General features: G+C 35.6%; 1 protein-coding gene across 4 annotated transcripts in view; it reads left to right on the forward strand.

Annotated features, from left to right (window-relative positions):
- The window catches only part of LOC146462344 (thrombospondin-type laminin G domain and EAR repeat-containing protein-like), a 45,060-nt gene that overhangs the window by 13,043 nt on the left and 19,517 nt on the right, over positions 1-12,500 (forward strand). For 3 of the 4 annotated variants that reach the window (XR_014857179.1, XM_085085903.1, XM_085085904.1), the window contains exons 1-5: positions 8,308-8,638; positions 8,721-8,774; positions 9,449-9,502; positions 10,959-11,048; positions 11,310-11,346. Coding sequence is in view for 3 of the 4 variants with exons in the window: in XM_085085903.1 (XP_084942029.1) it covers positions 11,025-11,048; positions 11,310-11,346 (61 nt within the window). In the remaining variant the exon portion in view is untranslated. Of the gene's footprint in view, positions 1-8,307; positions 8,639-8,720; positions 8,775-9,448; positions 9,503-10,958; positions 11,049-11,309; positions 11,347-12,500 lie in introns of those variants that run through there. The other variant, XM_085085905.1, reaches the window with a different exon arrangement.

The raw sequence follows: 12,500 nt of genomic DNA on the forward strand, positions 1-12,500 counted from the left end.
AGTCTTTTTTACTGAGCTACACGTTGAATATTACCAGTTGACTTCTGAGGAGAGAGGATCAAAATGTTTCGCTTTTTCTTCGTGTTGGCGTTAGGAGTTTTCTTGGCTGGTTCTTTAGGAAAAACGCAGAAAAAGTCTGCAAATCAGGTAACGCCTGAGAAATGAGTTGGATATATATAGCTAACAATTTTGGAAGCGGTCAGTGAAGTGGTTTCTCGCACTTTTTGTTTTCAAAAAAACTCTATCATCGTGAATCAAAAACTCGCCTCTAAATTTTGGCGCTGGAACTATTTCTAGAAGGGTATATTCAATTTGAAAAAGCAAAACTTGGGACGAACTGATTTATCCAGAATTTAGGAAACCAACTCATACACCGAAATGCTTCTGGCCGAATTATAGTATTCTTTTAACTTAATCCAGTCCCCTGGGCAGGGTAGCACTTTGCGCCCTTCCGCTCACCTCCTTCCCACAAAATGCGCTGCCCAGTCTCCACGCATTGTAGAAATGCCTGGCTATAAAGAATTTGTGCTGCAAAGGTTTTGAAGAAACTTACGTTTGGTTAATGTTCGTAAGAGAAAAGAATTTGATATTCAGAATACAAGTATAATTCCAGCGATTTTTAGCGAGGATTAGGGGCTGCATGGTGAAAGATTGTTGGTTGATAATTATACTCAGAGCGGGATTTCTTGGGCCAAGTAAGGACTATGTAGGACTGTGCGAATTTTTGTCTTCACCACTGTATGAGGAATTGATTATTTTTGTTCTAGTCGGTTTGGAATTTCGTTATGTTTTAAGTGAGAGAATATTGCATTGCCTTACAATGCAATCAATCTCTCGAATTGCCAAACAAAGTAAACTTGTAATCATAATGGCAGAATCTTATCCATCATTTGGGTGGCATACGTGTACATGCAGTCTTTTATGTTTCTAAATTATAGACTAATGTACCCACAAGCAAGTCAAAAAGCTGTGAAGCTGTTTCTCAAGCCTGTGGCTGTAAAGAAGGTAAGTAAATTGAAAATCTTTATATTGTTATTATGGTGAGTGACCAATCAAAAGACCCCTTGATCTGTTACAAGCAGGGCTTGAACAATCGATGAAACCGATGATCGGAAGATCAATCGATCAATCGATGACAATCGATGCCAATTAATCGATTGATATTGATAATCGATGAACAATCGATGCACGGGTTTTTTGTGATTATCGATTTCATCGATTATCAATTTTTATCGATTATCAACGCCAATCGATGAGTTAATTGACATCGATGGTGATCGATTGGTTCTCATTTTTGATGCGTTTTATTTTCAGTCAAGATTTACAAAAAGAATCTAAGTCCAAACTGTGGCCTATAGTTCTCTTGTGACCGGTGGTAACTGTGTTTCGGACGGAGGCTGTACATGTTGTGTTGTTGGGTTTTTCCCGCGCAGCTCTAAGTTTCTCGATATGGTCTCTCTCACCCATTTAAAAAGGAAGTATCACGAAAATTTGCTGTCATTTCAAAACCCAATAATCACGGTTTGACTGTCAGCAGAAACAACGAAATAATTGTCAAGTTTGTTAAAAATTATCACCCCAGTGCAATAAAACTGTCGATTAGTGCCTCTGGCCAGAGACAGGGTAGACTGGTTTGGATTGAAACTTGAAAAATATTAGGCTAATGTTTTTCAAGTTCTCACATTTTTGTTTCCAAAATGCGCTAGAACAGATCAGAAGTAGTTTCTTTCAAGAATTGGGTTGATTTCGTTCCTCTCGTCATTCTAGAATTATTTGGCAGGTGATTGAAGGTCTTATTTCATCATTTTTAACAAAAGATATCAAAAACCCCATGATACTTCCCCTTTAAGCCTGCATGCAGTAAACTTTATTCATTTTTTGCCATGTTTACTTTATGCACCTTTGTTGTGACAAAGAAGTAATAAAATGATTACCGAAGCCTATTCACGTTTATTCTGGTTTATTTTATTACAATTCAGTATAATTACATCACCCACCATTCAGAGCTCACTCGTCTCCAGTCGCATCTGCATACAAACAATGTGGTGAACGAATTCAAATCTGAAACATTTGTGCGTACTGCGAGCGCGTATACGTACATGCTGGAACGTGTGGAATACCGAATTTTTTTTTAACACCAATCGATGACAATCGATGAGTTGCGACCACTTTTGTGTGATTATCGATTGGTCATCGATTGGCCGATGCCAATCGATGCCAATTAACTAACAAGGCATCGATTGTCATTGATTGATCAATTGATTTTCCGATCATCGGTTTCATCGATTGTTCAAGCCCTGTACAAGTCACTGTTGACCGTTTGATCCCTATTAGGCCCCTCTTTTTCAATTTACCATACACGTCTTCATATCCATTGTAAGATATTTTACTTTAAATTTATGCCTCAGTTTTGTAGCAAACTCTCTCAGCTGCAAAGTGACTGAACATTAAAATGACAGAATGTGTTAATTTCTTAGGCAGTGACTAAGTTGTCAGTTATTTTAAGGGGGGTGGGGGGTGGGGAGACGCAATGTTGTAGTCGGTGTTTGATGAATTAAAAAAGTGTGTAAATTCAGCGAGGAAATTGGAGGGGCTAAAACATTTTAATGCATTGAACAATTAGTCTGACGTACCATGAAAGAACACTTCAGTTTGACAGCAAGATGCAATTAATTCAAAATTCAAATCATGGTGCACAAAGCACAAAGAGTGGAATGGGTCTTTAACATAGCTTTGTTGGAATACTCTCTCCGTTTTGGCAGAATTAAGACATTTGCTCATGACAGAATATTTTAAGAATGTGATTGTTTTATATCCTGTGAACTGTGTCTTTGACACTGTTCCAAATAATGAATAATATTTCCTTTAATTTTTTGCAGGGAAGGATGGAAAAGATGGGCAAAATGGTGTGTATTTAATAACTTCAATAAAAAATGTTATTAAACATAAATACTTAAAGTACATGTAGACTGCATTTACAGCCTGCATCATGTAACCTCAACCTTGTTAAATGTTTCAAGAATCTTCCTGTTTAGAATTGTGCTACACAAATACTAGCTGTAACTATTGGGTAAATAAAGGCTGGTGTTCACTAGCGACGGAGTCTGAGTCAGAGTCGTAAGCGGAGTCGTAAGAGCGCTTATGACCTAGTGAAAATCAAAAATCAGAGTCATAAGCGGAGTCATAAGCGCGACGGAATCTGAGTCAGAAGAATCAGAACGTTTTCATTTTCTTCCGACTCCGCTTACGCCTCCGTTGCTTACGTTCTGGAATCGGAACGCTGTTTTCACTAGATCAAACATGTAAGCTCCACGCTTCTGATTACGAAAACCAGCCTTAAATGGCAGCTTTAATTTTGCAGTGGCAGTACTTTTCGTAATTTTCCTGACTTACATTTGTTTGTATAGCAAACCAGCCATGAACTGCTACTAAAAATAGTTATAATAATAATAACAATGATATTTAAAAAGGGGGTGCAACTTGCCAAGGCAAGTTTCCAAACGCTGAAAAAAATACAGGGAAATGTATGGAAAGTTCAAAACACCATTGGATGCTTTCCGTCACAGCTACATCCCTCCAATTTTCTTCTTAAAATCTTTTTCCTAGTGCCAAAAGTTTCCAATTCATGAATTTTTCAGAAGCGATTTTTTTATGAATCAAAATTATTTGACATCGGATTTCCATACAAACGCTGTTATTTCAAGATGCGTTCGCCTACTCGTCGAAATGGCATCAAAAACATCTTGTCTCGCCTTGACTAGCTTTGTGGCTATTTGCAGGACAAGCCCTTTATATAATTAAACTAAAAACACTAAAATTGCAGTCAGGGATAGACATCAGAACTAAAAATACTTTTTTGTTTTGCACTGACTATTGTTATCGCTAGAAACAACGTTAATGAAGCATCAAAGACGTTTCGGCCAAACAACTTCGGCCTTCATCGGTTATTTTGAAAAGCCAACGGAATCACGGCTTTGTAACGGTTCACAGTTCTGCGCGTGCTACGCCAGCAAAACGCAATGAATGGCAGCCGCGCGTGTTTACATGAGGGTTTTGTAGACATCCGGGATAGCAATATGTTCGTTTCCTGCGTGGTTGTCACTTTGCGAATACCAAGCCTCGAGAAAAAGTCTCTCATGAAAATTACGAGCCTTGTCTACAATTGTCTACAATAATATAGACTTTGACCATGCGACAATTGTAGACAAGGCTCGTAATTTTCATGAGAGACTTTTTCTCGAGGCTTGGTCTTCGCAAAGTGACAACCACGCAGGAAACGAACATATTGCTATCCCGGATGTCTACCAAACCCTCATGTAAACACGCGCGGCTGCCATTCATTGCGTTTTGCTGGCGTAGCACGCGCAGAACTGTGAACCGTTACAAAGCCGTGATTCCGTTGGCTTTTCAAAATAACCGATGAAGGCCGAAGTTGTTTGGCCGAAACGTCTTTGATGCTTCATTAACGTTGTTTCTAGCGTTAACAATAGTCAGTGCAAAACAAAAAAGTATTTTTAGTTCCCTTTATATAATCTGTGAACTGTGTCTTTGACACTGTTCTTTCTATTTTCCTTCTCCTCACCTCCTTTACAAATGGCAAATAGTATTTAATATCTTTTACATGTAAGACTTTCTGAGACAGCAGAACTTAGAATTCTGTCTTGTGCTCAGTCTTGTACAGTCATGTAAAAGAAATCTAGACTTTGAGATGGCTTTGTGCAAACTTAAGATTGTGTTATCCACAAAATAAATTGATCACAATTTTGTTTAGAACTCCAGCCCTTTGTAGACTTTCCACCCTCTTTATACCTTTTAAGGTTTTCACTTCTGATCCTGTTCCCTTTCTCTCTCCTAGCTATTATGAGCTCCAGTGTTTTAATTTTCCCTTTTTTAGATTAATTTTTTTGGTCAAAAAGGTTCAATGTAGTTTATACAATGTACTTGCTGCATGTAAAAATACACTGTACCATTAGGATTTAAATTTAGAAATTTTTGTTTATATATTAGTAAAATAAATTATCTTGTGATCTCCATTATCAAACAAACAAGCAAACAGTGGCAATTAAACTGTGTTTGTGGATTAAAATTTTAAGAACCAGCTTTACTTGACATATAGATCCCAAGTCTCACAGTGTTTTGCCCTCAATGATGTGTTCTGTAGTTTTCATCTGTCTTTTACTGTAAATAATATTTCCTTTAATTTTTTGCAGGGAAGGATGGAAAAGATGGGCAAAATGGTGTGTATTCAGTAACTTCAAAAAAAAGTGTCAATTAAACATAAATACTTATTATGTACATGTACACGTACAGCTGTATGTAACCTGAGCCTTATTAAATGTTTCAGGAATCTTTTAATTAATTTAGAATTGTGCTGCACAGATTAAACTATTGGGCCATAAATAAATGGCGGCTTTAGTTTTAAAGTGGCAGTACATGTACTTTTTGTAACTCAAACCAAAACCGAGTTCCCCTGGATTTCCGTCTTACAGTACATTGACTATAATTTTACCCATGGTAGCTCGACCCCTTGATAACTCGAATCTTCCGTTAACTCAAAGCATTTTCTATATAATTTTACCCTCAATAACTTGAACCGTGCTTGTCTTTTAAACCTGCAAAGTACTGTATGATCTAAAATGACCTAAAATGATCTAAAATTAATCTAAAATGACCTAAAATGATCTAAAATAATCTTAAATGATTTTATTTTTTTTTAATTTTATAACAAAGACTAGGAAGACTTCTTGTAGTTGTATAAGTTTTTGTTTATTTCCGACGCGTTTTGTCTGTATCGGAGACTTCTTCAGGGAAATTCCCGATAATTACTGTATCACACCCGCGGCTTTGATTGATGCAAAGTGTCTAGTTTTTCCCCAGCAACGTGGTTTTGATTGGTGCGAAGTTTCAAGTTTCGCTCAGCAACGCGGTTTTGATTGGTACGAAGCAAAGTTCTATGATTTGCCCAGCATTGCGGTTTTGATTGATGCAGCTATTTTACATGGAACTGACACAGAGTTATCTTTTATTCATGTGCTACCCTTGACTTGTTAACTGCGTGTTACTGTATATGCCTTTAATTACATTGTTTACAAAAGCATTAATTTATCAGTGTTTACACAAGAATTTAGCCTTGTCGTGTGGCTTTTAATGTGCGACCGGAAAACGAACCCAAAAAAAATTGGGCGGTGTCAATATTTTTGGGTCTTTTGGACCGACCAAAAAAAGAGATTCGCTCTAGTGCGGTTTGTTTACGCAACTTTGTCATCGAATCAGCTTACATGCAACCATCGGCACTTTTCAAGTCTTCTTCGGTATTTCCGGCAGTTCACAGCAGCTTCCTTGTATCCGCCTTTTTGGTTAAAGCACTCAGTTCTGTAATTCTGTAATTTTATCTTGGTTTCACTTCATTTAGATCATTTTAGAATATTTCGGATTTATTTTAGATCATTTTAGGTCATTTTAGATCATTTTAGGTTATTTTAGATCATTTTAGGTCATTTTAGGTCATTTTAGATCATTTTAAGTCATTTTAGGTCATTCCTTGTTTTAGTAACTACGTTTGCACTGCCTCAGGTCCTCCTGCTGCAGCTTCATGAATCAAACAATGCAAGTTTCTAATCAGCTTAAATGTGGGTGTCAATATCATTTTGATTTTCTACTTTCACCGGGAAAGATGGACGCGATGGAGTCAGTGGTGATGTAGTCAAATTTTTTCAAGAATTCAATATATTTTTCTCTTCAAGTACTTTAATGACTGTATAATAATGTTCTTATTTCAATCAAATTGTGGGATATTGAGCACATTATAACTTATTATTGTTGGCACAATTTCTGTATAATATATTTTCCTTTCATCTTACCTTGAGTGTTACAAGCATTATTCAGGTTGGTCAGATTTTCAGAGATGTCTCACATGTTACTGTGTACATTTATGAAGTTTAAAATATTTGCAAACAAATTAATTGAACTTTACATCACATATTGGCTAGTTCAGTGGATATGTTGAAAGGCCCAAGCTTAAACCCCAGGAGGTGCATATGTTGTAGGTTAAAATGAATCCCAGGTTAAAATGATTTTAACCTAGGTTGATTTGTATTTTCCTTAACCTTTGTTTCAGATATTAATTACCCAACCCTAACAAAGGAAAATACAAATCAATCTAGGTTGAAATCATTTTAACCTGGATTCATTTTAACCTACAACATTTGCTGTTATTTAAAATAGAGCTAACTCAACGCTAATCTTGGTAAACTCTCTTACTGCACATGTACACACAACACACAACCACCTTCTAGTGTTAAAAAATAGAAATAAATGAAAGTAAAAATTGGAAACTAACTAAGGAAATTATGTTGATGGGGCTTAATATTAGAATCTTAATAAAAAAAATCTGGCCAAAATTCAGGCCTCACTGTAGTAATTGGTAACATGTACATGTATCTACATGTATATAACTTGTGTGGACAAATTTTTAGACAATCTGGGAACTGACAGACAAACTGTCATCAACCACAAGCTTCCCAATATACATTTTACGTCAGTAATTATTATTTTAAAGAGCTTATAGCTGCCACAAAAATCGAAAAATTTTTATGAAACAAGAATTTTGTGCTTCGGCTGGTAATATTCATACAGTACCTTAAACTGCAAGAAAAGATATAATTCCACCAGCCTGACAAAAGTATACCCTTAATAGGCTATCCAAAAGTAAAGAAAAATGTGTCCACCATTACTCAATCAGCAACTAGTCTAGAGCAGCGAAATTTTGTGTAGCAACTTCCCTCTCATGACATCATCTTATCATCTTGGCGACATATACAAAAGTGAGAAAAAGTTCGTTCCTTACTTTAAAAGAATATTAAGGCTCTCATTTCAGTTCTAACGAGAGTGGCAGTTTTCAAGATAATGGTGATGAGTCTCAGTGAAGTGAAAGGATACGATGACATCACAATTTTCCACTCAGCCCATTGTACAGTACAGCTGTAGAGTTTACGGAGATTTTTGTATTGTGTGATGAAGGCAAACCAAATGTGGAAATTAAGCTTGAAATAGTTGAGCTTGCTATTGAAATTACTTGTACTTAAAATTTGGTTTGGCTAGTACTTTCTTCCTTAATACTTTTGAATGCTGTAAGATAAAAGGAAACTAAGATAAAATTTTGAATTACAGTCTGTAGCACTTAATATTAATATTATATATACGTAATTATTAAAAACTGAATCAATGTATAATGCAATTCGAGGGATTTGATTGGCTTAGCGGCCATGGTATATGAGCCAGTATACCATGGCCGAGAAATGGCGACGATTAAATTTTCTGCTGTTTATTCTTGCGCAGCGAAATCAGTAAGATCTAGCAATTTTTCTTGATTGTGTTCAATAAAACAAATTATTATTCTACCCGCGCTTGTTGGATATGAGATGATTATAGCCAACTCGGCGCTACGCACCTCGTTGGCTATCTATCATCTCATATCTAATGCATGCTCATAGAATAATTGTTAATTATTAACCTTTCAAGACTGAAACATTCAGCTCATACTTGTGTGTACAGACAAAAATTAATGACTGATGATTTTTTCATGACCCTTATTTATAACACAGGAAAAGATGGACAGGATGGCAGAGCTGGAGCAAAGGTTAATAGTTTTTTTTTTTTTTCATCTTGCTTTTGTTGATGTTAGAAGAATTTAGTTTTTACCTTTTTTTCTCATTTATCAGGGAGACAAAGGTGAAGTAGGGATGCGGGGACTGGTTGGTAATCCTGGTATTAAGGTATATGTACTCATTATTGTTTTGTATTTTATTGCACGTGTAAAGATGACTATTGTCTATGATTACTATCCAACATTGAGTGAAGTAATGACATTTTTCCAGATTCAAATATTTAAGGTTCTCAATTAATTTGAGCTCTGTCTCACTTATTGACTTAAAAAATAATGATCAAAACAGACTGTACAAGTCATGTATAAAAAGAATGTTCTCAAGATCATAATACAGTAAGTTTCCGTGCAGATGCTCTTTGGGCTAGTCATGCAATCTCATAGGGGATGATTGCATGACAAACCTGAAGACAAGATGCTATAACACAGTTGAAAGAGTTTTAGGGTGCGTTTGATTGACCCTACTCCAGAATAGGAATACATGCAATGATCACAATAACTCCCTCATAACAGGTTTTTTGAGTTACTGGAGTACAAAATGGCTCTTGTAATTTAAAAATAAATAAAAGTACATCAGCAAAAGTTTGCCGAAATGTCATCCCAAATTTATTTAAAAAGAAAAATCTCACAGCTATTCCCCTTTAATTCTTATTCCAGAATACAGTCAATGGAACGTAACGTTTGAGTGTGTTTACATGTAGTTGTTCCAGGAGTAACTATGACAACATCCGTTCTTTTAATAGTTATAATTTAGTAATTACATGTACTTTTCTTTTCATTTTTTAGGGAGAGAAAGGTGAAGTGGGGATGCAAGGAAAGGATGGGAGTGCTTCCATGAAGGTATTTTTATTTTGCCTTTAATATTTAAAGGAAAAGTTTTAACGTTGATGGAATTCTTTATAATTTTACAGTAAACTGCCGTTGTTGTGATCTTCTCCTTCCAGTTCCTCTGAAAGTAAAACAGAGGAAAAATGTTAATTAGCCTTGTTGGTTTTGAGCATTGCGCATACATGTATGACTTCACTTCCCAGGGGTTTCAGCTTGTCCCACCCTTTTTCCTCACTCCTGGCCATTTGCGAATCGAATAATGGCAGTAAGGGAAAACCAAAAACTATGAAAAAGTAATCTGACTTACAGCGTGAATATTGAGATAAAAATTGCAATCCTGGTAACTATTTAGTAATCTATTTTCAAAATCTGAAGAGAAAAGGATAATTATGCAATAATTTCATTGTAGTAGCACTTTAAAGTTTATTGAGGCATTTGAAAATTACTGGTAGACCTAATTCCACAGTAAGTAGTGAAGAGGATAACTGAAGAAGTTGAACAAGAGTTCACGTTTTTTTTGGGCAATTTATGGCAAATAAAGAAGAACTTAGCCTATTACTGTCTTTAAAATGAAAGGGACCTACACAAAAGAGCCTGTATAGATGGTTGAAGGATTTCTCATGTTTACTCAACCATGAAAAGTAAAGCTAATGTCTTGTTTTATTTAACATTGTGCTCACTCCAGGCAAAAGTGGGTGGGTCAGGCAAATTTGGGGGTACTAAATGTTTCATATGAATTTTTCATCGCCATGTTGCTTTCAGGGGTATTACTCTGGTTCATTTTGCTCTCTGTGGTTTAATTATTTTTCTGCGTCTTATAAAGCTATGCAGGAATAGTTTTTGCTGTTTACAAATACAACTCCTCCAAAATATACAATCATGGTCCATGTGTAAGAACTTCACAGTTCTAACGATGAAACCATCAGGCTTTAAAACCAGGTTTGTCCAGTCAAATCACTGCTACCTAGTTTTAATAGCACTGGCCTTCGCTCATATTTGCATATGCAATATGTGATATGCGATTAAATAAACTTACTTACTTACGGTAATTACTTACATGGACTTACATACTTACTTATAAACTTTAAAGTAAAAACCCTAATGACTCAATAGTGCCATTGATAGATTGGCTTTCCGTAAAGAAAGATGAATGAACGCCAAAATAACCACTTTAACTGATCACAACATATTTAAAAATGTGCACAACACAAAGAATAAAGTGATCAGAACTCAAAGCAAATTCACCTTAATATGCCAAGTGCAGGGAAACACATGTGAGCGAGTATCAAGTGAGTTCTTTTTTATTTCTAATTGGTTGATAAAGTGGCTCATTTTTTAACCAATCTCATATTACAGTAAAGTACAATAAAACTAATTAAAAGCAATTGTCAACTACTTTTGACATTCAACTGAAAATACTATAAATTGTAATTAATTTTATTGATAATTATTTTTTCTGTTTACTGAGAGTGAGAAAGGATCTCCTGGAGACAAAGGATCACAAGGAGAAAAAGGACAACCAGGGCAGTAAGGAATGCCGGGAACATGTGATGCAAAGGTGGTGAAATGTTTACCCTTCTTTGTTGATCATTCAGTATATAAACAAGTGTAAGGAAAATTTAGTTGGCCTTTACTGTAATAATGTTTTCTTGCTTTGAGTATACTACTCTTCAACTTAATTGAAGCTTTAGCTAATATGCTGTTCGGTATAACAATCCATTTTTTCTGCTCAACTACATTAAAGCTTTAGCTTTTTGCTGTTGATGATAATTATGTAGTATAACAACCAATTTTTTTTTTCGTACTTTGTGCATCTCAGGGTTCATCTTCCAGTAAATCAGCTTGCTGTTCAGCTGGTAAGAACATTTATCTCATACATTACGTTAACAATCTTATTACAACTTTGAAAACGTTGGTGGCTCTCTCAGAACGTTTTACGCAGTTTCATTGTTCTTAAACATATCAAACAGTTGTTTTCACATTTGTTTTCTTTCTTGAAAAATTCTAGAACTTTACTTGTTGAAGCTTTATTCTGGATTTAATCAACGCTTCTTTATGATATTTTGACATTGGAATTCAGGTCAATTCCATTTCCCACTTCGGATTTCTTTTAGTTAGCTTTGATTTATAAATTTGGGAAACTGACTTGTTTCTAATAGGTTCGATTCCTGCTGCGAGAACTCAGATTTCTCTGTTCCGGGACTGCCTGTAACGGTCACTGACTCAATAATACGATATCCGCTGGGTTAACATAGGTCATGGAAAATCTGGAAAGTCGTGGTTTTTAATTTTTGGCCATGGAAAGTCATTTTGGACAAAAATTAAACAAAAGGGAACCAGGAAACACATTTTCACTCAGTAGAAATACCTTATTATAGGAAATGAACGCGAAATTTTAAAAATTCGCGTTAATTTTGTTAACGTTAATTTTCGCGTCTTTTATTAAGTGGTGCATTAATTTCCAAGAGCTTAATTTCCACTATTTTCGCACCAAATTCTCGATACACTTCAGAAAGGAAAAAGCACTGTTTTATCAGGGTGGACCTCCCCGGTATGATGGACACTGTGAAGAACGCTCGAAATGGTCAGATTCTGTGGATTAACCCCAACGTTTAGGAACAATTCCACGAACATTGTTTGCATTTCAGATCTTTACACTAAGTGTTAAAAGAAATTTGTTCCTGTTGTCTCAACAAATTTCTGTTTTCTTTTTTTTGTGGCAGTCGCGTTAATTTCCCTTTTTTTGAAACATTATCTCCTCTTTCGCGTTAATTTCCTTTATTGGGAAGTAATTTTTCCTGCAATTCGCATTAATTTAAGTCGCGTTCATTTCCAATACCTTAATCAACACGAGCGTTAATTTCCTATAATAAGTTAAACACTGCCTTTTTTGACGCTGTAAAATTCAAACCCTTTATCATGGAAAACCTCAGTGCAAAGGTCATGGAAAGTCATGCGTTTTTAAAGCCCAAAAGAGTACGAATCCTAGATATCTTTCTCACGTATACCA

This window comes from Pavona decussata, unplaced genomic scaffold (assembly GCF_977016875.1).
Source record: "Pavona decussata unplaced genomic scaffold, jaPavDecu1.1 SCAFFOLD_190, whole genome shotgun sequence".
Lineage (NCBI taxonomy): Eukaryota > Metazoa > Cnidaria > Anthozoa > Scleractinia > Agariciidae > Pavona > Pavona decussata.